The sequence below is a fragment of the Salvia hispanica genome, chromosome 6 (assembly GCF_023119035.1).
Source record: "Salvia hispanica cultivar TCC Black 2014 chromosome 6, UniMelb_Shisp_WGS_1.0, whole genome shotgun sequence".
In the NCBI taxonomy this organism is placed as follows: Eukaryota; Viridiplantae; Streptophyta; class Magnoliopsida; order Lamiales; family Lamiaceae; genus Salvia; species Salvia hispanica.
In genome coordinates, this window is record NC_062970.1 from 22,305,388 (window position 1) to 22,331,120 (window position 25,733).

The window sequence follows — 25,733 nt, forward strand, 5'->3', positions numbered from 1 at the left end:
CGCACTTTATTCTTTCATAGCGTACGCTCCCGTGCGCAGGTTCTGATCCCCCACCCTTCAGACGGGCATAACTTTTGATCCGGAAGGAGTTACGGGACCCACAGCATATCACCGCGAAGCTCTCGCCGACCCGCACGTGCAGAGATACGGGTACATCCCGTGGCTACTCCGGGAAACAAAAAGAGGCCGTTTCGAGCCATTTCGGCCACTTTTAGTTCGCAGCTACTGTTTTTCGGCACGTTTAAGGTTGTAGGACCCGCTCATCACCGGCTCGTGGAGATTGTCGTAGCTTTTTTTCATTTTACTCGCCAACCGCTAATCGAGTTTCGGACCACAGCAAGACCAACCGAACGGAAAAAAAAATAAAAATGAACGCACTTGCAAAAAGAGGTGCAACACGAGGTCTTCCAAGGGGGTCACCCATCCTAGTACTACTCTCGCCCAAGCACGCTTAACTTCGGAGTTCTGATGGGATCCGGTGCATTAGTGCTGGTACGATCGCACCCATCAATAGCCCCGCACTTTATTCTTTCATAGCGTACGCTCCCGTGCGCAGGTTCTGATCCCCCACCCTTCAGACGGGCATAACTTTTGATCCGGAAGGAGTTACGGGACCCACAGCATATCACCGCGAAGCTCTCGCCGACCCGCACGTGCAGAGATACGGGTACATCCCGTGGCTACTCCGGGAAACAAAAAGAGGCCGTTTCGAGCCATTTCGGCCACTTTTAGTTCGCAGCTACTGTTTTTCGGCACGTTTAAGGTTGTAGGACCCGCTCATCACCGGCTCGTGGAGATTGTCGTAGCTTTTTTTCATTTTACTCGCCAACCGCTAATCGAGTTTCGGACCACAGCAAGACCAACCGAACGGAAAAAAAAATAAAAATGAACGCACTTGCAAAAAGAGGTGCAACACGAGGTCTTCCAAGGGGGTCACCCATCCTAGTACTACTCTCGCCCAAGCACGCTTAACTTCGGAGTTCTGATGGGATCCGGTGCATTAGTGCTGGTATGATCGCACCCATCAATAGCCCCGCACTTTATTCTTTCATAGCGTACGCTCCCGTGCGCAGGTTCTGATCCCCCACCCTTCAGACGGGCATAAATTTTGATCCGGAAGGAGTTACGGGACCCACAGCATATCACCGCGAAGCTCTCGCCGAGCCCCACGTGCTGAGATACGGGTACAGCTCGTGGCTACTACGAGAAGCAAATAGAGGCCATTTCGAGCCATTTCGGCCACTTTTAGTTCGCAGCTACTATTTTTCGGCACGTTTAAGGTTTTGAGACCCGCTCATCACCGGCTAGTGGAGATTGTCGTTCATTTTTTTCCTTTTAATCGCCAACCTCTAATCGAGTTTCGGACCACAGCAAGACCAACTGAACGGAAATAAAAAAAATGAACGCATTCGCAAAAAAGGGTGCAACACGAGGACTTCCCAGGGGATCACCCATCCTAGTACTACTCTCGCCCAAGCACGCTTAACTTCGGAGTTCTGATGGGATCCGGTGCATTAGTGCTGGTATGATCGCACCCATCAATAGCCCCGCACTTTATTCTTTCATAGCGTACGCTCCCGTGCGCAGGTTCTGATCCCCCACCCTTCAGACGGGCATAACTTTTGATCCGGAAGGAGTTACGGGACCCACAGCATATCACCGCGAAGCTCTCGCCGACCCGCACGTGCAGAGATACGGGTACATCCCGTGGCTACTCCGGGAAACAAAAAGAGGCCGTTTCGAGCCATTTCGGCCACTTTTAGTTCGCAGCTACTGTTTTTCGGCACGTTTAAGGTTGTAGGACCCGCTCATCACCGGCTCGTGGAGATTGTCGTAGCTTTTTTTCATTTTACTCGCCAACCGCTAATCGAGTTTCGGACCACAGCAAGACCAACCGAACGGAAAAAAAAATAAAAATGAACGCACTTGCAAAAAGAGGTGCAACACGAGGTCTTCCAAGGGGGTCACCCATCCTAGTACTACTCTCGCCCAAGCACGCTTAACTTCGGAGTTCTGATGGGATCCGGTGCATTAGTGCTGGTACGATCGCACCCATCAATAGCCCCGCACTTTATTCTTTCATAGCGTACGCTCCCGTGCGCAGGTTCTGATCCCCCACCCTTCAGACGGGCATAACTTTTGATCCGGAAGGAGTTACGGGACCCACAGCATATCACCGCGAAGCTCTCGCCGACCCGCACGTGCAGAGATACGGGTACATCCCGTGGCTACTCCGGGAAACAAAAAGAGGCCGTTTCGAGCCATTTCGGCCACTTTTAGTTCGCAGCTACTGTTTTTCGGCACGTTTAAGGTTGTAGGACCCGCTCATCACCGGCTCGTGGAGATTGTCGTAGCTTTTTTTCATTTTACTCGCCAACCGCTAATCGAGTTTCGGACCACAGCAAGACCAACCGAACGGAAAAAAAAATAAAAATGAACGCACTTGCAAAAAGAGGTGCAACACGAGGTCTTCCAAGGGGGTCACCCATCCTAGTACTACTCTCGCCCAAGCACGCTTAACTTCGGAGTTCTGATGGGATCCGGTGCATTAGTGCTGGTATGATCGCACCCATCAATAGCCCCGCACTTTATTCTTTCATAGCGTACGCTCCCGTGCGCAGGTTCTGATCCCCCACCCTTCAGACGGGCATAACTTTTGATCCGGAAGGAGTTACGGGACCCACAGCATATCACCGCGAAGCTCTCGCCGAGCCCCACGTGCTGAGATACGGGTACAGCTCGTGGCTACTCCGAGAAGCAAAAAGAGGCCATTTCGAGCCATTTCGGCCACTTTTAGTTCGCAGCTACTATTTTTCGGCACGTTTAAGGTTGTTGGACCCGCTCATCACCGGCTCGTGGAGATTGTCGTTCATTTTTTTCCTTTTAATCGCCAACCGCTAATCGAGTTTCGGACCACAGCAAGACCAACTGAACGGAAAAAAAAAAAATGAACGCACTCGCAAAAAAGGGTGCAACACGAGGACTTCCCAGGGGGTCACCCATCCTAGTACTACTCTCGCCCAAGCACGCTTAACTTCGGAGTTCTGATGGGATCCGGTGCATTAGTGCTGGTATGATCGCACCCATCAATAGCCCCGCACTTTATTCTTTCATAGCGTACGCTCCCGTGCGCAGGTTCTGATCCCCCACCCTTCAGACGGGCATAACTTTTGATCCGGAAGGAGTTACGGGACCCACAGCATATCACCGCGAAGCTCTCGCCGACCCGCACGTGCAGAGATACGGGTACAGCCCGTGGCTACTCCGGGAAACAAAAAGAGGCCGTTTCGAGCCATTTCGGCCACTTTTAGTTCGCAGCTACTGTTTTTCGGCACGTTTAAGGTTGTAGGACCCGCTCATCACCGGCTCGTGGAGATTGTCGTAGCTTTTTTTCATTTTACTCGCCAACCGCTAATCGAGTTTCGGACCACAGCAAGACCAACCGAACGGAAAAAAAAATAAAAATGAACGCACTTGCAAAAAGAGGTGCAACACGAGGTCTTCCAAGGGGGTCACCCATCCTAGTACTACTCTCGCCCAAGCACGCTTAACTTCGGAGTTCTGATGGGATCCGGTGCATTAGTGCTGGTATGATCGCACCCATCAATAGCCCCGCACTTTATTCTTTCATAGCGTACGCTCCCGTGCGCAGGTTCTGATCCCCCACCCTTCAGACGGGCATAACTTTTGATCCGGAAGGAGTTACGGGACCCACAGCATATCACCGCGAAGCTCTCGCCGACCCGCACGTGCTGAGATACGGGTACAGCCCGTGGCTACTCCGGGAAGCAAAAAGAGGCCGTTTCGAGCCATTTCGGCCACTTTTAGTTCGCAGCTACTGTTTTTCGGCACGTTTAAGGTTGTAGGACCCGCTCATCACCGGCTCGTGGAGATTGTCGTAGCTTTTTTTCCTTTTACTCGCCAACCGCTAATCGAGTTTCGGACCACAGCAAGACCAACTGAACGGAAAAAAAAATAAAAATGAACGCACTTCGCAAAAAGGGGTGCAACACGAGGTCTTCCCAGGGGGTCACCCATCCTAGTACTACTCTCGCCCAAGCACGCTTAACTTCGGAGTTCTGATGGGATCCGGTGCATTAGTGCTGGTATGATCGCACCCATCAATAGCCCCGCACTTTATTCTTTCATAGCGTACGCTCCCGTGCGCAGGTTCTGATCCCCCACCCTTCAGACGGGCATAACTTTTGATCCGGAAGGAGTTACGGGACCCACAGCATATCACCGCGAAGCTCTCGCCGAGCCCCACGTGCTGAGATACGGGTACAGCCCGTGGCTACTCCGGGAAGCAAAAAGAGGCCGTTTCGAGCCATTTCGGCCACTTTTAGTTCGCAGCTACTGTTTTTCGGCACGTTTAAGGTTGTGGGACCCGCTCATCACCGGCTCGTGGAGATTGTCGTAGCTTTTTTTCCTTTTACTCGCCAACCGCTAATCGAGTTTCGGACCACAGCAAGACCAACTGAACGGAAAAAAAAAAAAAATGAACGCACTCGCAAAAAGGGGTGCAACACGAGGACTTCCCAGGGGGTCACCCATCCTAGTACTACTCTCGCCCAAGCACGCTTAACTTCGGAGTTCTGATGGGATCCGGTGCATTAGTGCTGGTATGATCGCACCCATCAATAGCCCCGCACTTTATTCTTTCATAGCGTACGCTCCCGTGCGCAGGTTCTGATCCCCCACCCTTCAGACGGGCATAACTTTTGATCCGGAAGGAGTTACGGGACCCACAGCATATCACCGCGAAGCTCTCGCCGAGCCCCACGTGCTGAGATACGGGTACAGCCCGTGGCTACTCCGGGAAGCAAAAAGAGGCCGTTTCGAGCCATTTCGGCCACTTTTAGTTCGCAGCTACTGTTTTTCGGCACGTTTAAGGTTGTGGGACCCGCTCATCACCGGCTCGTGGAGATTGTCGTACCTTTTTTTCCTTTTACTCGCCAACCGCTAATCGAGTTTCGGACCACAGCAAGACCAACTGAACGGAAAAAAAAAAAAAATGAACGCACTCGCAAAAAGGGGTGCAACACGAGGACTTCCCAGGGGGTCACCCATCCTAGTACTACTCTCGCCCAAGCACGCTTAACTTCGGAGTTCTGATGGGATCCGGTGCATTAGTGCTGGTATGATCGCACCCATCAATAGCCCCGCACTTTATTCTTTCATAGCGTACGCTCCCGTGCGCAGGTTCTGATCCCCCACCCTTCAGACGGGCATAACTTTTGATCCGGAAGGAGTTACGGGACCCACAGCATATCACCGCGAAGCTCTCGCCGAGCCCCACGTGCTGAGATACGGGTACAGCCCGTGGCTACTCCGGGAAGCAAAAAGAGGCCGTTTCGAGCCATTTCGGCCACTTTTAGTTCGCAGCTACTGTTTTTCGGCACGTTTAAGGTTGTGGGACCCGCTCATCACCGGCTCGTGGAGATTGTCGTAGCTTTTTTTCCTTTTACTCGCCAACCGCTAATCGAGTTTCGGACCACAGCAAGACCAACTGAACGGAAAAAAAAAAAAAAAATGAACGCACTCGCAAAAAGGGGTGCAACACGAGGACTTCCCAGGGGGTCACCCATCCTAGTACTACTCTCGCCCAAGCACGCTTAACTTCGGAGTTCTGATGGGATCCGGTGCATTAGTGCTGGTATGATCGCACCCATCAATAGCCCCGCACTTTATTCTTTCATAGCGTACGCTCCCGTGCGCAGGTTCTGATCCCCCACCCTTCAGACGGGCATAACTTTTGATCCGGAAGGAGTTACGGGACCCACAGCATATCACCGCGAAGCTCTCGCCGAGCCCCACGTGCTGAGATACGGGTACAGCCCGTGGCTACTCCGGGAAGCAAAAAGAGGCCGTTTCGAGCCATTTCGGCCACTTTTAGTTCGCAGCTACTGTTTTTCGGCACGTTTAAGGTTGTGGGACCCGCTCATCACCGGCTCGTGGAGATTGTCGTACCTTTTTTTCCTTTTACTCGCCAACCGCTAATCGAGTTTCGGACCACAGCAAGACCAACTGAACGGAAAAAAAAAAAAATGAACGCACTCGCAAAAAGAGGGGTGCAACACGAGGACTTCCCAGGGGGTCACCCATCCTAGTACTACTCTCGCCCAAGCACGCTTAACTTCGGAGTTCTGATGGGATCCGGTGCATTAGTGCTGGTATGATCGCACCCATCAATAGCCCCGCACTTTATTCTTTCATAGCGTACGCTCCCGTGCGCAGGTTCTGATCCCCCACCCTTCAGACGGGCATAACTTTTGATCCGGAAGGAGTTACGGGACCCACAGCATATCACCGCGAAGCTCTCGCCGAGCCCCACGTGCTGAGCTACGGGTACAGCCCGTGGCTACTCCGGGAAGCAAAAAGAGGCCGTTTCGAGCCATTTCGGCCACTTTTAGTTCGCAGCTACTGTTTTTCGGCACGTTTAAGGTTGTGGGACCCGCTCATCACCGGCTCGTGGAGATTGTCGTACCTTTTTGTCCTTTTACTCGCCAACCGCTAATCGAGTTTCGGACCACAGCAAGACCAACTGAACGGAAAAAAAAAAAAAAAATGAACGCACTCGCAAAAAGGGGTGCAACACGAGGACTTCCCAGGGGGTCACCCATCCTAGTACTACTCTCGCCCAAGCACGCTTAACTTCGGAGTTCTGATGGGATCCGGTGCATTAGTGCTGGTATGATCGCACCCATCAATAGCCCCGCACTTTATTCTTTCATAGCGTACGCTCCCGTGCGCAGGTTCTGATCCCCCACCCTTCAGACGGGCATAACTTTTGATCCGGAAGGAGTTACGGGACCCACAGCATATCACCGCGAAGCTCTCGCCGAGCCCCACGTGCTGAGCTACGGGTACAGCCCGTGGCTACTCCGGGAAGCAAAAAGAGGCCGTTTCGAGCCATTTCGGCCACTTTTAGTTCGCAGCTACTGTTTTTCGGCACGTTTAAGGTTGTGGGACCCGCTCGTCACCGGCTCGTGGAGATTGTCGTACCTTTTTGTCCTCGTACTCGCCAACCGCTAATCGAGTTTCGGACCACAGCAAGACCAACTGAACGGAAAAAAAAAAAAAAAATGAACGCACTCGCAAAAAGGGGTGCAACACGAGGACTTCCCAGGGGGTCACCCATCCTAGTACTACTCTCGCCCAAGCACGCTTAACTTCGGAGTTCTGATGGGATCCGGTGCATTAGTGCTGGTATGATCGCACCCATCAATAGCCCCGCACTTTATTCTTTCATAGCGTACGCTCCCGTGCGCAGGTTCTGATCCCCCACCCTTCAGACGGGCATAACTTTTGATCCGGAAGGAGTTACGGGACCCACAGCATATCACCGCGAAGCTCTCGCCGAGCCCCACGTGCTGAGCTACGGGTACAGCCCGTGGCTACTCCGGGAAGCAAAAAGAGGCCGTTTCGAGCCATTTCGGCCACTTTTAGTTCGCAGCTACTGTTTTTCGGCACGTTTAAGGTTGTGGGACCCGCTCGTCACCGGCTCGTGGAGATTGTCGTACCTTTTTGTCCTCGTACTCGCCAACCGCTAATCGAGTTTCGGACCACAGCAAGACCAACTGAACGGAAATAAAAAAAAAAATGAACGCACTCGCAAAAAGGGGTGCAACACGAGGACTTCCCAGGGGGTCACCCATCCTAGTACTACTCTCGCCCAAGCACGCTTAACTTCGGAGTTCTGATGGGATCCGGTGCATTAGTGCTGGTATGATCGCACCCATCAATAGCCCCGCACTTTATTCTTTCATAGCGTACGCTCCCGTGCGCAGGTTCTGATCCCCCACCCTTCAGACGGGCATAACTTTTGATCCGGAAGGAGTTACGGGACCCACAGCATATCACCGCGAAGCTCTCGCCGAGCCCCACGTGCTGAGCTACGGGTACAGCCCGTGGCTACTCCGGGAAGCAAAAAGAGGCCGTTTCGAGCCATTTCGGCCACTTTTAGTTCGCAGCTACTGTTTTTCGGCACGTTTAAGGTTGTGGGACCCGCTCGTCACCGGCTCGTGGAGATTGTCGTACCTTTTTGTCCTTTTACTCGCCAACCGCTAATCGAGTTTCGGACCACAGCAAGACCAACTGAACGGAAAAAAAAAAAAAAAATGAACGCACTCGCAAAAAGGGGTGCAACACGAGGACTTCCCAGGGGGTCACCCATCACATGAAGGTATTGGAATATTATTTCATAGAATTCGCGTGCCCAGTGTGGTATGATTAAATCCCTAAAAGGGTGATCCCCAATGAGGTGTTTGAAAGAGGAATTTATTATTCAGAAATCTGCGCAGTTGGAATTTATTCCACGAATAATAAATAAAGTTTCAAACTAGAAAAACTCTTTGGAGAATTAATTTAATTATAGTCACATAGCAGACAAAAGAATTAAATTGATGGATCAAGATAATCTTAAACGCGGGAAATATTATAAAATAAAATGGACCCAAGTTATTTGTAATTTGGTGATTTAAGTGGGAGTACAATATTATTCTTTAGTGGAATAAAATAATATTCCATTGATAATATATTAAATCATGGGTCATTTGATTTAATTAGTAATTTATCTAATGGGTGAGCCCAACACTTAAGTCATTCCATGGATCCCCTTACTAGCCCAATAAGGTCCACTATAAATAATGAATGAAAGGGAAACCCTAACATACAATCCAAGACAACACAAAAACCCTAACCCTAGCCTTGAAATCGGCGCCTCCTTCCTTCTCTCTCTTGGTCTCGATTTTCGTGCCTAGCACGAGAGAGAATTAGGGTTTTGATTATTGTTCTTGATCTATCCTAATTCATAGGACTAGATCTAGACAATTTGGTGTTTGTATTGGGTTTCCCTAGATCCATTCAAAGTTATTTAATTGGTTTTCTAAGATCCGCCCACACGGATGGAGAATCAAGGACGAGGAATAGTACGGAAGATTCGTGGTCGATAAACAAAGGATCTCCGGGTGGTGCAGCTAGCAACGTCAATCCAATGATGGATTATGAGGTAACAATCGAATCTACATCGAATATGCATGATTATGTGTTTATTTGATGTTATATCTATAGATCTAGGTTTATTGCATGAAATTGGAGTCAAATGCATAATCACCTAATAGATCCATTCTAGGACCTGTTTGGTTTCCGTGTCTTCCGCTGCGGTAGTTCCAACACCATCCTAGTACTATTCTCGCCCAAGCACGCTTAATTTCGGAGTTCTGATGGGATCCGGTGCATTTGTGCTGGTATGATCGCACCCATCAATAGCCCCGCACTTTATTCTTTCATTATACTTAAAGCATGATTAATTCAAGTTATGAGCATGATACATGTGAGAATTACGCGAATAGATTTTGTCTAAATAATCTTCTAAATAGATCTGATTATTATGTGATTTATTTGTTCGATTAATTGTTAAATTATGAAACTCGAACGCGCTTCCGCTGCCAGTTCCTTCATGTATTCCCCAATTGAGGGATTCTTTCGGGGAGTATCTCAAGCTCTACAATCATAGCATAAACATTAGTGTCACAAGATGAAGAGTCAGTAGTGGGTGTGAGAGAATTCATTAGACACGATTCTAAGGGATCCTGGTTCCGATGGTAGGTGACTTCCACCTCCCCCACGCAATCCATGACCACTTAGATGACATTGCACTCTTAATAGCCTTCTGCTCCTTCCTTTCCATGGAACTTCAGGGCATCATAAATGTTAAAGGTAATGCTTTCGTTATATAACCGCAATGTCAGCTCCCCCTTTTGAACATCTATCATGGCCCCTCCAGTTGCTAGGAATGGTCTCCCAAGTATCAAGGGTACCTTCTTGTCCTCCTGCATGTCCAACACTACAAAATCAGCGGGAAAAATGAATTCACCAACTCTTACCAAAACATCCTCGACGATCCCCCTTGTTGTTGTTGTTGTTGTTGTTGTTCTATCTGCCATCTGTAGGGTGATCGAGGTGGGGCAGAGATTGTCAATGTCGAGCTTCCTGTAAAAAGATAGAGGCATCAAATCAATACTTGCTCCCAAATCACATAATGCCTTACCCTCTACATTATTTCCTAAAACACAAGATAGAGTAAAACTCTTTGGATCTTTGTGCTTGGTAGGTAGCCCTTTTTGGAGTATAGAACTGCAGTTCTCCGTGAGGTTCACTGTCTCGTACTTTCCCCACTTCCTCTTCTTGGCCACCACATCCTTCAAGAACTTGGCATAATTAGGCATCTGTTGCAGTGCTTCCACCAATGGGATGTTGATGTGGACCTTGCTTATTGCCTCCAAGAACTTGGTGAACTGAGCATCTAACTTCTTGCTCTTCAACCTCTGGGGATATGGGATAACGGGAGCACTGGAGGAGACCGGATCAGGTATCTGAATCTCGGGTAGCGGACCGCTGTGAAGTGGTGCAGCGGCCGCTGGCGGTGGGTCAGTATCACTGTCCAAGTCTGGTTCAGCGATCTGGAGATGTTCAGGCGAATCGCTGCGAGGTGGTGCAGCGGTCGCTGGCTTCTGATCAACGGTCGGCCTCAGGTTGGTTGGCCCCTTTTCTTTCTCCTTTCTCCCCCTTCCTAGATCCGATGCTTCTGGAGGTTGATATTAGTCCCACTCAGGAGCTGCACGGCATGGCAGTTTCCCTTAGGATTGATCTCTGGAAAACTCGGAAGCATTCCTGGCATGTCCACATCTCTGCGTCGAAAACGGAAGTTAGGATATCCCAGCTGGTCCATCCTAACAAGCGCCTTCAGGTATCGAGGCGCAGAGACAGAGTCATAATATGTCATAGTAGGAGTCTGAACCCCCTACCTACAAGAAAGTCGGCTGCATGGTTTCCTTCTCTGTAGATGTGTGAGAATCGAACCTGCCGCTGAGATGTCATCCTCCGGATCAAAGCCATATGATGTCAAAAAAATGCAGAACCAGGCCGTCCATATGTGAGTAAAGTAACCAGAGCCGCTGAATCAAGCTCTATCCAAATGTGTGTAGAGAACTCCATGGTCATCTCCAAACCTCGAATGAGAGCCACAAGCTCCGCCTCAAAGCTCGAAGATGCATCCAACGGAGAACAGAAGGCCCGTATAAGTCCTCCATCAGTACCACGAACCAATCCTCCCTCTCCCGCCTCCAGAGTCGCTGATGAGAAGACGCCATCTGTATTCAGCTTCACCCATGGGGCATCGGTGGGATGCCAAAGGACCATGAGTGATCGCAGAACACGCTGTCTAGGAGAAGAAGGCATGAAATCCACCGACGTCGAGCAACCCCTCCAGTGTAACGGGGTAATCTTGCCAGCCAACACGAACGTATGAAGATGATGAGTGACCTGCCAAATGACATGAGTGTGATGGAAAGGCCGACCACGATGCTTGTAGCTATTCCTCTCTGTCCAAAGAAACCACACGATCAAAAACGGAATAATAAAACTAATATGCATAGTAGGAGCACTAGAGAAAGACGCCATCCGCCAGTGACCTAGTCTATGTGCAATATCAGTACGCGTGTGAATAGGTGTGTGCGAGGGGGGAACCAGGCATCGAAATACTCCCACACAAAAATCACCGACTGACTCGAAAGAAAGACGTGACTAAAAGACTCAATAGAGGGAAAACGAAAACACTGACATCTAGACGCTAACTCAATACCTCGATGTTGCAACTTCTCATCCACCGGCAGCCTCCCATACAACAACGTCCAAATAAAAATCGAGATGGTGGGGGTCATCCCCTCATTCCTGATTAGACTCAAAATCTCATATTTCGGCAATCACGTCCGGATGCTCTCCCAGATCAGACTCAAAATCAAGAGGTACGCCAAACCTGAAATATAAGTCATGCAGCATATCCGGGCATGCTCATGCCAGAATGATGCAACGGCCTGGGATTGAGGGGGATCATATCCCGGGATGCACAGACTCTGGATGGAGCTAGCTCCAAGCCAGACGTCATCCCAAAAGCTGATCTTCCCCTCACCCAAGGACCAACGAATATAATCATGCATGAATGACCAAATACGACGTAGACGACGCCAAGTAGGACTATCATGAGACCAACATGCAGATGTATGCAAATGAAAAGGAAGGATTTGTACTTCTGGGTCATGAACTGGGCCCAGAGAGAATCCTGCGCAAGGAGCCTCCACCACAGCTTGAACCCAAAAGCTACCGCCACCTCCCTAAACCGGCGAATGCCCAGGCCCCCCTCCATCACAAGTAGGAAAATCTGTCTCCACGAGATCCAGTGCAACTTTCTCTTCTCCCCCACTATTCCCCAAAAATATCTGGCGAGAATCTGCTCCAACTCATATAGGAACCCAACCAGCGGACTCATAACCTGTAATATATGTAGTGGGATAGCTGCCAGTGTGCTCTTAATCAGAGCAAGTCTTCCCCCAAATGCGAGGTGGCGATGGGACCAAGTGTGTATCCTGTCTAACATCCGTTGCCTGAGAGGCAAAAGATGATCCGCTCTCCTCGCCCCTCGAAATATAGGCACTCCCTGGTATGTGAAAGGCATCTCCCCTCTCTATAAGCCTCCAACCTCCTCCACAACATCAGCAAACTCCATATGCTCATCCACCAAGTAGAAGTGAGTCTTCCCACTGTTAACCATCTGACCAGATACAACAATGTAGTGATTCAGGCATCCCACCAGCTTCTCCATCGCATCCCTGTGAGCTCTAGAGAAAATGATGATATCATCAGCATATGAGAGATGGGTGATAATCGGAGCCTTCTTGCGACATCTGTAAACCATCTCCTTATCCCCCTTGATCAGTCTAGACATCGCGAGAGATAATCTGCCGCAAGCACAAAAAGAGAAGGCGATAACGGGTCTCCCTGCCTCAAACCCCTAGAGGACTGAAAGAATCCTGCCGGACCACCATTCACCAAGACTGAGAACCAGCAGGACGAGATGCATCTGCTAATCATTCCCACCCAAGCCGGCGAGAATCCCATCTTTTCAAGCACTTTCAGCAGAAAAGGCCACTACACTCTTTCGTATGCCTTTGCCATATCTAGCTTGAGAGCCAGATTAGGTGACCTACCTCTACTGTTGAGCTCCTTCCCCAAATCGTGTATCAGCTCCTGGGCAAGCAAGGCATTATCACTAATTAGCCGCCCCTTAATAAAACCACTCTGATTCGGTGCAATGACGAGGGGTAGTAGAGGTGCAAGTCTCGTTGCTAAGATCTTTGTGATGATCTTATTCGTGACATTGCAGAGACTTATTGGCCTATAATCTCCCCACGTGACTGGATCCGGCTTCTTCGGTATGAGAATGATCATCGTTGCCGTGAAGCTCCGAGGCATGAATGCCCCACTGAAGAAGTCCCCAAAAGCGGCAATCACATCACCCCCTACAATGTCCCAACAGTGTTGGATGAACAAGGAGGAGAACCCATCAGGACCCGGCACGCTATCTCCGCTAATCCCAAAAACGGTCTCCTGAACTTCCTTCTCCTGCGGTGCCAAGCACAAAGCTTCCTGGTCCACTGAATCCGGAAGGCTGTGGATAAGGGACAAATCTGGCTGCTCAAGATCTCCAACATCAGACGGCAAGAGCTGCTGGAAGAAGGTTGCCGCAGAGTCCCTAATCGCCGTCTCCTCTGTTAAGGTCTGCCCATCTGCCTCTATGCTGTGAATTCTAGACTTGACTCTCTTCTGCTTGACCCAGCCATGAAAAAACTTGGAGTTCCTCTCTCCCTCCGCTGCCCATCTAATGGTCACCTTCTGCCTCCAGAACTCCTCTTCCATCTTAGTCACAAGTATGAGCTCCGCTGATGCTTTGTTCAAGTTGGACCTGTGTGCTGGTGTGGGCGTGCTGTCATATAAGATCTGAGCCTGTAGGACCGCTTCCTCGGCCGCCCTTAGGTTATGATGGATGTTTCCGAACACCGCTCTGTTCCACACCTTTAGGAACTTCTTAACTCTGATAAGCTTGAGCTGGAGGTTCATCATTCCGTTGTACCCTGTTCCTTCCTCCCAAACTCTAGCAATGTCGGTCTTGAATGTTTCATGCTTTACCCACATGTTCTGAAATCTGAAAGCCGGTCTCATGGTCTGAACATAGAACTGACATCGCACAAGCAAGGGGGCATGATCAGAGCTGAATCTCACTAAGTGGGTCACCCTCGTCGTCGCAAACACCGATGTCCAATGTTCCCCAATCAAGATCGGAAGGGGAATATTGCAGCCGTGACCTTGACATGTAGGAACTGTCTCGAGTCGTCAACTACCTCCACCGTCCAATCCTCATGAGCTAAAATCCAGATATGACCGCTCACATTGGCCCCAATAAATCGAAGCCCATGAAGGTTCCTCCCCACTGCCGGTGCCACCCGTTGGGGCTCAATCACAACAGCAAATAAAATTTTGTGATCTCTAATCAAATTCTTCAGGTGCCTCCTGGTGTGGGCATTCGCCACACCCTGAGCGTTCCAGACTAGGAACTGGCTCAACATGAGGAAACAAATCAGGTAGGCCGCGAGGTGGAAACCCTCGCCTTCTTCACCGGAGCTTCAATCGCAGGGTGGTGATCCCCATTGCCGGCGATCTCCATAGGCGAGCCCCCATTGCTGGCGGATCCATTCCGAATACCCTTCGCCTTCCTGGCCTTGTGAATAATCTGAGCATCCGTGGTCCCGTCATACAGGACCATAGCCATGGCTGACTCATCATCAACCGGATCCTCGTCCTCCGAAATCTCAAATCTGTTGCTGTGCACATCTAGACCCAATTCGCCCTCTATATCAGAAGGCCCGCTGCGTCTGAAAGTGGGAGAGAGAGATCTCGTCCTACTCCGTGTCTCCCCCCCATCGTCCGTCTCAAACTCAGAACCCTCTGACTCTATCACGGCACATCCCTCCATCTCTTTCAGCTGCCTCAAACGTCTTTTTTCTCTATATCGTTGTCTACTCTCTGGGCTCCGTCTCATCTTCTTCTTTCCCATCATAGGTGTGTGTTGATCAACCATGCTCGAGTGTTGGACCAAAACCGACTCCCTAATCTATAGGCTGCCACGGGGGATGTAGTCTATCCTTCCCGCAACAGTCTGAGTCCTCACCCTCTGCAGTTCCTTCTCCGTATTTCCGGGTATCGCAACTTGCTTCCTCTTATCCTTGGATTGCTCGGTCTCGATCGTGAGAGTGCCATTCTTACCAACCCGGGTCAACTGTCCCCCCTAATCTCCTCTAGTCTCCGGCTATCTGTGAGGGGCCGGTCTCTGGGGCTGGACCCCCTGCTCTCTTGTACCCACATTCTGTCTCTGCTCCTCATGCTGCCTCTGTCTCATAGGTGCCGGTCTGGAGAAGTCCTTCTTAGGAGGCGCCGGCCTCTTGCCAAAAGCATAACAGTGCTCCTCTAAATGACCCACATGCTTGCAGGCTGGGCAGTACTTCGGGATCGGGTCCCACTTCACCTGCAAAACAACATCCTTCCCTCCAATCCGGAGAATGTACTTCTCTGGTGCTGGCTTTGATATATCTATTTCGATGCAAATGCGTGCATATGATAAACGTGCACGTGTGGCAGTGTAATTATCAATCTGAATCGGATTGCGAAATAGTTTACCAATGGAAAAGAGCATGGACTCATAAAATAAATGGATAGGCAAAGCATGTAAATTACACCACACAGCAGCAATGGGAGTTTCAAAAAAGAGGTCAAAATCTGGGGTCCATTTAAACATTCTCATCGGGTGATGCTCAACAAACCACACATTGTTGTTATTAGCACCACTCAAAATTTTCACATAATCTTCACTATCAGAAACGGTAATGAGGATATGCTTAGCATTAATAAAATTCCATTTCAAAGTACCTTTCAAATTGAAATTAACAAGGGCCTTGCGAATCAAGTTGGGGGCTGGGATGGAGTGTGAGAACTTCCCAATCAAGGCGAGTCCCATGCGACCTGCAAGTTCATTATTATCAGTGTCAGGAATATGTAGACACGGTATACCATCTTTCAAACTCATCGATCCCCTCTGTCAGATCCGTGTGGCATCAAGAATTCTCGGACCAGGGGCGGAAGGTCCTCCTTGCAAGATCTTAGCCATAGACTTTTTAGGGTGTATCGACTCAGGGGTAGGCTACGGCAAAGGGGGGGCAGAATCAGACTCGTGCATGAAGCTATCGAGAGGGATTGTTTCAGGAATGCTGGGGATTTTGGTTTGGGTCGAAATCACGGCCAAGGTGGGCCGTGAGGGATCAGACGGGGACAGGGGTTTGGAGGGAAAGAGTAAGCTTTTGGTTTGTGTAGATGTGCTGGCTTGTGAGGTTGGGATGGGGATCGATCGCAAAGCTTTAAAAGGGATAGGGATATGACGAGGCTTGTAAGGGAGGATATAGCGTTTGGTTAAAAGAGGTGAAGGGTTTATAATCTTCCGGGCAGGTTTTTGGGAAGTATTGGGATCAGGGTCTACTGAAAACATGGAATGAAGGATATTTGAAAAGGTATTGGGGTTCATTTGGATAGTAACATTCAATTTGGTTGCATTTTCCACAGCCCCGGCATCTTGGTCTTTAACATACTCGAAATTTTCTTCCAGCTGTGTTGGACTGATTTGGAGAGCTTGAGATTCAACTTGATCAATATTGATATCATCCTCTAACCAAGTAGGAGATTGACACTGTTGACCATCGTTATTTTGGCTGAATAAACCAACCAGCTTTGACACCCGTCCAACTGTCTCGAACGTAGAAAAAACCTCACAATCTGTCGAGATACGATCAGCAAAAATCCCGGAAGGAGGCGGCGCAACAAGATCATCGTTCACCACTATCTCATCGAGGCGGCCATCAACACCCGCCGCACCCAAGTTTGCTGCCGCTGACGGAATCACCACTGAAGTCGACCTTGGACCAGAACCCTCCATACCACCACCACCATCTCCTTCCTCATCACCGTACAGCTCCGCCATCAGGAGCGGTGGAACCCTAGCCGCCTAGGGTTAAACACACCCAAATCCCTAGCCGCCAACAACCTTTGGCCACCAACACCAGCCACCGACGACGGACACGAACCACCCACACCTCAGACTGAACTACAGGAAGAACAAGAGCCAAAGCTGGTCGGACAAACCAGCTCTGGCGATTGACGTGACCGGAAAACGAAAGAGAAAAAGGAAACCCTAATTTGCGCCGCCACCTAACCCCACCGCCATAGCTCTCCTCTGGCTACTCCAACCGGCCCTCCCAACCAGCAGCAACACCCTAGACGTTGTGACGACGCGACTCAACCGTCCGGCCACCACCAACCGCCGCGAAGGCGACACACCAACCAAAAAACAAAAAAAAACGATGAAAAAACCAAAAAAACGACGACCAAAATAAAACTAAAAATTTTAGAAAGCAAGAAAAAGACACGAGGAATCCAATGAAACAAACTGGAACGAATTCCGACGGGTAAAACTCAAGTTATTGGCGATTTCTGCATGACAGAAACCGAAAACCCAGGGAGCGAAATTATTTTTGGTTGTGGGTAATATCTGCTTTTGTCAGTACTTTCTGCATGTTCTTTTGCTTTTCTGCAGTTTTTCCAGACCCTGGTCGTTTAAGGAAATTGGTCTCCACTGTTTGCTTTGTCTTTGTTTGTCTAAATTAGGAAAGTCCGTCTAGTCCGTTAACTCCAGTTGTTTTAAAACTTTCATATATTTCGTTTTCTCAAGTCATGCATGTTCCGTACGTTCTCATTTCTTAGACCCAGTAGGTAGAGTAAAGTGATTTTTAAATCTCTCAGACCCAGTAGTTTTAAGTTCTCAACCCCAAAAATTGCATGGCAGCAGGCAACCCCTTCCCAAAACATCCAAAATGCAGTTTCGTAACACGTCCTTCCTCGTGGGATCGATCCTTTGCTTTCCTGTGCTAGTTATTGTACAGTGGGTTAAGGTTTTTAAAGAAAGTAGAGTGCACCCAACGACCCCTGTCTGATAGATTCACGATCTTATAGCCTTTGTGAACTAGTTGAATCCTCTGAACCTGTTAGATTGAGATTTATAAAAACTGCACTACATCTACTTCTATGTCTTCAGGAGTATAGAATAATTAAATGGCTTCAAGGTACTTAAGTCTAAAACTCTCTTCCTTGTTATATTTACGGGTATAATTTTCGTTAAAATATAGTCGAGTAGATAAGTCAAACCAGTATAAAAATATATTGTTTTCCAGTTTTTCAATTCTATAACTATGAAAACTCTTTATATTTTATCTTCAACAGTAATATTTTCAATATGGTATTTTTCAATGACGTACTACCGAGCGTTCTTCGGAAATATAGATGGTACGTTTAATTTCTTGTATGTATTATTATTAATTTATTATCTACTCTACCAAATATTCAATATTCATGCCTAGTAGATGTAGAGACCAACAAGATAATCTTTTCGTAATATAATTACCTTAAAGCTCACCTACTTGCTAGTAGCCAAGTAGCCTAGTAGCCATTTTCCCCCTACTACTTATATTCAATTAAAAGTTCCTTTCTTAGCCGAGTCAACCAACATAAAGATTTCCCATTTTCCACACTTAGAAAAATCAAGTTAGTCGTAAGTAAACCATTTTCCACACCTGGAAAAATCAAACCGCAATATAAAGATTTCCATATTTTCCGCCTCTACCCAGAGTAGTGCAACTGCTCCATCACAATAAATAATATTTTTTTTATAAAAAAAAAAAAGAACACATTTCCATGCCCAATACGTACACAAATCTCACACCATCAACAACACAATTCTTCCAACCACAAAATGAAACTTCAAAATCTCATCACACTTATAATTATTCTTGTTTCCAACATTTTCACTTGCGTTCAATCCCAGACAAGTGATCAAACCTCATGGGCCAAGCGCAACGAAACCGGAAAGGAAGTGATCACAACCCTGCAATTCTACTTCCACGACGTAGTTAGCGGCCCGAACGCCACAGCTACTCGGATCGCCCAGGCTGCCGAAACCAACGCCTCGTCCACCCAGTTTGGTGGTCTATGGATGATCGATGACCCATTGACCGAAGGGCCCGAACCATCGTCCAAGCTCATCGGGCGGGCCCGGGGCCTATATGGGTCGGCCGGGCAGACCGACCTTGGGCTTATCATGGCCCTTAGCTATGTCTTTACTGATGGCTTCTATGATGGCAGCTCGTTTAGCCTTCTTAGTTTCAACCCGGTTATGAAATCGGGCCGGGAGATGGCCGTGGTCGGAGGCACCGGGCTCTTTCGGCTTGCCCCGGGATACGCGATTGCGAATACATACCAAGCTAATGCTAGTGGAGATGCTATTGTTGGATACAATGTTACTATTGTTACTTATGTTTGAGAGTTGATGATGTGATGTTGTATCGTAATGGTTATTACATGTACTTGTTTCGTATTATTCTTTTTTATGAGAAGATATGTCTATCTACTATTGGAATCTTAATTACAACTATGAAAAATTCCGATCTCGATTGAGTTTAATGTTGGAGACTTGAATATGCATATGTTTTGATGAAAATTATTGAAAATTAATTAAAATGTTTATTATTTGGTATATTATCACCAGCTATAGATGTTTAGGTTGTTTTTTGGCAAGATACTATTACTTATGCACTCTATTAATATAAGTACTACTGCATCTATTTTGTGGCATTTCTTTATGGCACATAAATTAAAAAAAGGTGTGTAATGTATATTAAATAAAAAGGTAATAAACTACCAGAGTGGAAATAATAGAGATAATAAAGTAAGAGAAAATGACTCTATTACTATATATGGAACATTCAAAATGGAAAAATGACTTTACTACTATGAAATTGAGGCAATACTTAATTTGTGGATTTCACATTTGGTGAGGCCAATTTTGTCGATACAAAATTCACACTTAAGTAAAAACATGCATTAAATCCAATCTCTGATAACCAGTATTGAATGTACTTCATCTTGTCCAAAATAATTTATTTTATCATGATTCAGCAGGTTAATTTAACATGTAATGATTAATAACCACTACTTATATAGGTAGGTAGTTTCTTCTTCTTTCAAATAATTCCAACTAAACTAATAAAAATATAACATGTCATCATAGCTCTCTATAAGAACTTCTCCACTTTTACATATGGGGGTTGGTGGGCAACTTTTCAATTTCTGATGAAAACATAAGATTTTTCAACATTCACACATCTACTTTGTCAAAAAATTCTAGAAGACTTTTTCTTAACCAACTTATACGTCCAAGTTGAATTAGCTCAACTACCCAAGAAAAATATGTGTAAGCCCACCCAATCCCCAAACAAATACTATATCCTAATTAACATTAAATTTGATACATTTCATCAAGAAACAAAACTATCATCCCCAAAAATGAAAATCCAAAATCAAATTTCATGTCTCATAATTCTTGCTTCAACCATAGCCTATTCGGCTCATGCCCAAAGCAACGACCAATCGACATGGGCCAAGCGAGTTGACTCGGGCGATCAAGTGATCACAACTCTCCAATTTTATTTCCACGACAAACTCAGTGGGCAAAACCCAAGTGCAATCCAAATAGCTCAACCTTTACAAAGTGGCAACTCGCCCAATCTCTTCGGGAACCTCTTGATGATCGATGATGCGTTAACCGTGGGGCCTGACCCATCTTCAAAGCTCGTGGGTCGGGCCCGGGGGCTGTACGGGTCAGCCGGGCAGACCGAGATGAACTTGATCATGGCCCTTAGCTACGTTTTCACTGATGGGATATATGATGGGAGCTCTTTGAGCCTTCTCAGTATCAATTCAGTGATGAATTCGCCGCGGGAGATGTCTATTGTGGGCGGGACCGGGCTTTTCCGGCTGGCCCGCGGCTACGCCATCGCACAGACCTATTCGGCCAATGCTAGCGGCGATGCTATTGTTGGGTACAATGTTACTATTGCTACCAATATATGACAGCTTGATAGAAAAAAGTACTCAAATAACACACTGATGGTTTTAATAGTCAAGGCTGATTTTTCCGTTTGTTGAATTGAGTTTTTGGAAGACTAATTCCACTCTATTCTCAATGTTTACTCATCTTCTATCGTCTTTGCGTTTCATTAGATAGGCAATATGCAATATTCATTGTCACACCATGGAAAGAAATATAACCTACTGTTGCGAGAGGGTCAATAAATGCGGGTGGTCGCGACTAATGAGATTTTAAGAAAAGGGGAAACAATCTAGGGTTTCAATAAAGAGTATAACCAAATAATTAATATTAAAATATCAGAGGAAAAATTAGAGGCATGTCTTAAATCTAACGACAAACAGTTACTATTTCATAATTTATTATCCAAGAGGAAAAAGAGGTTCAAAACATAATTGCGAAAAATAGTATAATCTCAGCGGAAGCATCCAAGAGTAAGAGTGGCGTCGTGTATGAAGACACGACGACCCTCGGAGTTCGGAATAAAATCCAACAATAATTCAGGTTCTACTCAACACCACCCCAAGCTCGTCGCCCTCAACCTGCATAGGGAAAACACATGCAGGACTTAGTACTATAAAATACTCAGTGGACTCATGCCGAAAACAAGTTATTAAAAATATTTATATTTATCCTCCCATTGTAGGTAACCATTGTGGTATTAGCTTTTGAAAGGCCCGAGGCACCAAAATATTCCATTGTTCAAAATTGCGGTTGCGCAACCAATTTCCCGTAGACGTTTATCATATCTGCTCATACATGACTTGGAATGAGGCCACAAACCAAGTCACTAGACCGGCCAACCCATACGCTAACACCCGTACGCTGACAAACCAATTTTCCATAGACATTTACCATATCTGCTCATACATGACTTGGTTTGTGGCCACATTGCAAGTCATGTATGAGCAGATATGGTAAACGTCTATGGGAAATTGGTTGCGCAACCGCGATTTTGAACAATGGAATATTTTGGTGCCTCAGGCCTTTCAAAATCTAAAACCCCGATGGTTACATACAATGGCATAATAAAGATAAAATATTTTTGATAACTTGTTTTCGGCATGAGTCCACTAATTATTTTATACTCCCTCTGTCCCGTTTTAGCAGTCTCATTGACTTTTCTGCCCTCTTTTTGTAAAAATGATAAAAAATAGTTAAAGAGGAGAAATGGTTAATTAAGAGAGAGAATAATATCGAGAAGAGTCTTATCTACATTATTGTTTGTCTTACTTTACCATTTCTCCACTTTAACTATTTTTTTTTCATTTTTACAAAAAGAAGGCAGAAAAGTCAATGGGACTGCTAAAGGGGGACGGAGGGAGTAGTACTTAGCCCTGCATGTGTTTTTCTTATGTGCAGGTTGAGCGGCGACGAGCTTGGGGTGGCGTTGAGTAGAACCTGAATTATTGTTGGATTTTATTTCAAATTCCGAGGGTCGTCATGTCTTCATACACGATTCTACTCTTACTCTTGGAAGGTTTCCCTGAGATAATACTATTTTTCGCAATTATGTTTTGAACCCCTTTTTCCTCTTGGATCATAAATTTTGAAATAGTAACCGTTTGTCGTTGGATTTAAGACATGCCTCTAATTTTCCCTCTGATATTTGAATATTAATTATTTGGTCATACTCTTTATTGAAACCCTAGATTGTTTCCCCTTTTCTTAAAGTCTCATTGCGACCACCCGTATTTATTGACCCTAGAAAGGGCGGTCGTGACATATTTGGTTAGTATTTAATCAAAATATGCTTTTGTTTGTGTAAAATAAAATAAATAATGTATTACGAAAATATAGACTTTGAACCGAAAACATCAAGGACACTTGTGCATATCGTTGCACCTTTCAATTCTTTGGAATTTACATAATATTCTATTTGTCTCACTTTAGAAGTACCGGTTTTCTATTTTAGTTCGTCCCATATTAAGAGTGTTGGTTCACTCCTTTCGTAGTTGGTTATAGGTCCTACATTAAATTAACTACATTCTACTTATAGTTTATTCTTATATTTTATTATAAAACTAATATATGAAAATGAGACTCACATTTTATTATCTTTTTCACTAATTTTTATTTATATTTCTTCAATTTGTAGTAGGACTCAATTAGAACTCCTAATATAGAATAGAGGGAGTTTCATTTTATTTTATTTGGACATGTAAAAACAACCTTATTTTATTTACTAAAGTAATGTCACTAAAAAAAATAGTGAATCACAAAATATATGTCACGACCGCTCTTTCTAGGGTTAATAAATGCGGGGTTGCGACTAATATGACTTTAAGAAAGGGAAATATTCTAGGGCTTCAATAATGAGTTTGACCAATATATTTATTATTCACATAACGAGGGGGGGATGCTTAACATTTAAATACAAGTCATTAGTTATCATAATTAATAATCCAAGAGTAAATGAGGTTCAAAGCGTAATTATGAAAAATTGTATTATCTCAGCCGAAGCGTTCAAAAGAAAAAGTGACGTCATGTATGAATACACAACAACACTTGAAATAATTACCAGTAAGACTTCAATTTAAGCTCAATACCACCCAGCTCGTCGCCGCTCAAGGAAAGTACATGCATGACTGAGTACTATAAAATATGCTTATGCTGAAAATGCGGTTATCGAAAATATTTATTTATCATGCCATTGTCAAGTAACCATCGAGGTTTTAGCTTTAGAAAGGCTTGATACACCAAAATATTCCATCGTTCAAAATTACGGCTGCGCAACCAATTTCTCATAGACGTCTACCATATCTGCTCATACATGAGATGGCACACGGTCTACCATGGGAAGTTAAAGGAACCACATATAAGATATGTGAGCGGATCTGAGAATAAGAAGCATTCAACTCGATCGGAAATTGCATCACAGGCTCTTCTTCTTGGTGATTACGCCATTTAGTAGCGCTATGGCATCTGCAGGTATTGTAAGTACACCACGAAACCGGCTGAGTATTTTTATACTCATCCCAAACTATCCGCAGATCGGTAAAATAGCCATTGATATCATCCTTGAGATAATACCATGATTTTCTGGCGAAGTTGATAGATGCAAGTTGAATCGCATATAGAGAAGTGATCACGTAGATCTGACCATATCTCCCAAGCATCATCTAAGTACATTATGCTAGAACAGATCTGAGGTGAAAGAGTTTCTAAGCCAAGACACAACCATGCTCTTCCAGCAGATCCAAGATGAAAATAGCAGATCTCCATCGTCTGGACGAGGCAACACTTCATTGACGAACTGAAGTTTGTTTTTGGCGATCAACGCAGTAATCACGGAGCGACTCCAATTGGTGTAGTTAGATCCAATTAGAGGCTGAGAAACGAGCTGAAGTGTTGGATTAACACTCGGATGTAAGTAATACGGGCTGGTTAAATCTTCAAATTGTGGAGGATCACCATTGCCATTACCACCGCTGGTATTTCCACCACCACCATTACCACGACGGCCGTTCATCGTCAATCAATTGACGAAGAAAAATAAAGCGGAAGAATGTATTTTCACTGATACCATGTGGAATTTCATAATAGAATCTCCATCAAAGGGAGAGAAAAGAAGCAACTTTTTATTCACTTGAGCTGACTCACGACTGATGCGGAACTGACAAGATTCCAGCTCAGCATGGCAGCACATATACTCGACATCCTCTTCAACACCTACTTAGCCGGTGCGGCATCGCCATTGGACAGACACCGCTGTCCGAGTCGCCAGCCTCGGTCAGCTGCCAACACCGCCATACGCCTGGGTCCGAGAGCAGCCGCTGGCTGTCCGGCCCATCACGCTATTTTAGCGTCAAGATCGGCAGCCCCGATTCCACCCCGAAGCAGTCCCGCAGATAAGTTATCACTTTAGTTTCAATTAGAGGTTTCAATTAGGATCAATGTTTATACCTTTGACGATTTGGGAACGGTTTGGCTTCAAACTAAAGGGTTTATGGCTTCTGCTCCCTCGTCTCTAGGTTTCTGCCGGAAAGAGTTTAACGAGTTGGTGTCAAAACTTATAGAATAGAGGGGAAAAATTCTGCGAGATTACCTTGAATTCGATTAAGTGTGAGTTCTGATGAATTGGTCATGTTATTGAGAGTTCTTGCAGAAATCAGAGAAGCAAAATGGGTGGGTAGAAATTTGATTTGTGAAATGAGTATTATGGTGAAGTGGCGGTAGGATTAGAGCAGATTAGGGTTGGAGGGGTTGAAAAAGGCGTGTGATTAGGGGAGAAAATATGGAATTTGATTTCACTAATTCAATCATCTTATTGCTAATTGGAGTCTAATTTTGGGGTGTTATTTTGCAGATTTGAAAGAAAAAAACACGGCATATCGATAAAGATTGAGATAATTTGCGAAGCAACTTTGGGCTAAAGATAAGGGATTAGAATTTGAGTGCAAGGATTTAATTAAATTAAACTAGGCAAGAACCTTTGTATTTTTAATTTTAATTGTATAAACTAAATTTATTTTTCATGAGATTGAATTTGTATTATTTATTTAATTTATTGTACCCAACACGAAATTCAGTCCAATAAATATTCCTCAAGAAATGGAAATATTTAAGTTTTATATTTGTAATTTCACTATCATCAATTCAAACTCGTATAACAAGTTGTCTCCTTGGCAATAAATCTAAACATTCGAATAACAATTAAATTCACCAAGCGCCAATTATTCAATATGCCACGTCATGTAGTAAAAGAAATTGACTCAATCAATGCACAATCAACATTTCAAATAAAAACTATGTAACATCAATAAAAACTAGGTAACCAAATGCACTCGTCATTTAATTCATGGACTTCACGACA

General features: G+C 45.8%; 2 protein-coding genes and 15 non-coding genes across 17 annotated transcripts; 2 read left to right on the forward strand and 15 right to left on the reverse strand.

Annotated features, from left to right (window-relative positions):
* Positions 1-387: 387 nt before the first annotated feature.
* On the reverse strand, positions 388-506 carry LOC125197681. The gene has a single exon (XR_007172211.1). It is a non-coding gene; the product is annotated as a 5S ribosomal RNA (ribosomal RNA).
* Positions 507-904: 398 nt separating this feature from the next.
* On the reverse strand, positions 905-1,023 carry LOC125197643. Its single transcript, XR_007172176.1, has one exon. It is a non-coding gene; the product is annotated as a 5S ribosomal RNA (ribosomal RNA).
* Positions 1,024-1,418: 395 nt separating this feature from the next.
* Positions 1,419-1,537, reverse strand: LOC125197632. The gene has a single exon (XR_007172165.1). It is a non-coding gene; the product is annotated as a 5S ribosomal RNA (ribosomal RNA).
* Positions 1,538-1,935: 398 nt separating this feature from the next.
* Positions 1,936-2,054, reverse strand: LOC125197682. Its single transcript, XR_007172212.1, has one exon. It is a non-coding gene; the product is annotated as a 5S ribosomal RNA (ribosomal RNA).
* A 398-nt stretch (positions 2,055-2,452) lies between these two features.
* Positions 2,453-2,571, reverse strand: LOC125197654. The gene has a single exon (XR_007172187.1). It is a non-coding gene; the product is annotated as a 5S ribosomal RNA (ribosomal RNA).
* A 395-nt stretch (positions 2,572-2,966) lies between these two features.
* On the reverse strand, positions 2,967-3,085 carry LOC125197621. Its single transcript, XR_007172156.1, has one exon. It is a non-coding gene; the product is annotated as a 5S ribosomal RNA (ribosomal RNA).
* A 398-nt stretch (positions 3,086-3,483) lies between these two features.
* LOC125197666 lies at positions 3,484-3,602 on the reverse strand. Its single transcript, XR_007172198.1, has one exon. It is a non-coding gene; the product is annotated as a 5S ribosomal RNA (ribosomal RNA).
* A 399-nt stretch (positions 3,603-4,001) lies between these two features.
* LOC125197559 lies at positions 4,002-4,120 on the reverse strand. Its single transcript, XR_007172099.1, has one exon. It is a non-coding gene; the product is annotated as a 5S ribosomal RNA (ribosomal RNA).
* Positions 4,121-4,517: 397 nt separating this feature from the next.
* LOC125197672 lies at positions 4,518-4,636 on the reverse strand. Its single transcript, XR_007172204.1, has one exon. It is a non-coding gene; the product is annotated as a 5S ribosomal RNA (ribosomal RNA).
* A 397-nt stretch (positions 4,637-5,033) lies between these two features.
* LOC125197688 lies at positions 5,034-5,152 on the reverse strand. The gene has a single exon (XR_007172218.1). It is a non-coding gene; the product is annotated as a 5S ribosomal RNA (ribosomal RNA).
* Positions 5,153-5,551: 399 nt separating this feature from the next.
* On the reverse strand, positions 5,552-5,670 carry LOC125197699. The gene has a single exon (XR_007172226.1). It is a non-coding gene; the product is annotated as a 5S ribosomal RNA (ribosomal RNA).
* A 398-nt stretch (positions 5,671-6,068) lies between these two features.
* LOC125197711 lies at positions 6,069-6,187 on the reverse strand. Its single transcript, XR_007172237.1, has one exon. It is a non-coding gene; the product is annotated as a 5S ribosomal RNA (ribosomal RNA).
* Positions 6,188-6,586: 399 nt separating this feature from the next.
* On the reverse strand, positions 6,587-6,705 carry LOC125197565. Its single transcript, XR_007172105.1, has one exon. It is a non-coding gene; the product is annotated as a 5S ribosomal RNA (ribosomal RNA).
* A 399-nt stretch (positions 6,706-7,104) lies between these two features.
* LOC125197576 lies at positions 7,105-7,223 on the reverse strand. Its single transcript, XR_007172113.1, has one exon. It is a non-coding gene; the product is annotated as a 5S ribosomal RNA (ribosomal RNA).
* Positions 7,224-7,621: 398 nt separating this feature from the next.
* On the reverse strand, positions 7,622-7,740 carry LOC125197588. Its single transcript, XR_007172124.1, has one exon. It is a non-coding gene; the product is annotated as a 5S ribosomal RNA (ribosomal RNA).
* Positions 7,741-18,623: 10,883 nt separating this feature from the next.
* LOC125197087 (dirigent protein 23-like) lies at positions 18,624-19,439 on the forward strand. Its single transcript, XM_048095789.1, has one exon. The coding sequence runs from the start codon at positions 18,746-18,748 to the stop codon at positions 19,310-19,312; it is 567 nt and encodes a 188-aa protein (XP_047951746.1). The 5' UTR covers positions 18,624-18,745; the 3' UTR covers positions 19,313-19,439.
* Positions 19,440-20,293: 854 nt separating this feature from the next.
* Positions 20,294-21,033, forward strand: LOC125197269 (dirigent protein 23-like). Its single transcript, XM_048095994.1, has one exon. It carries the CDS (start codon positions 20,335-20,337, stop codon positions 20,899-20,901), a length of 567 nt encoding a protein of 188 aa, XP_047951951.1. The 5' UTR covers positions 20,294-20,334; the 3' UTR covers positions 20,902-21,033.
* Positions 21,034-25,733: the final 4,700 nt, after the last annotated feature.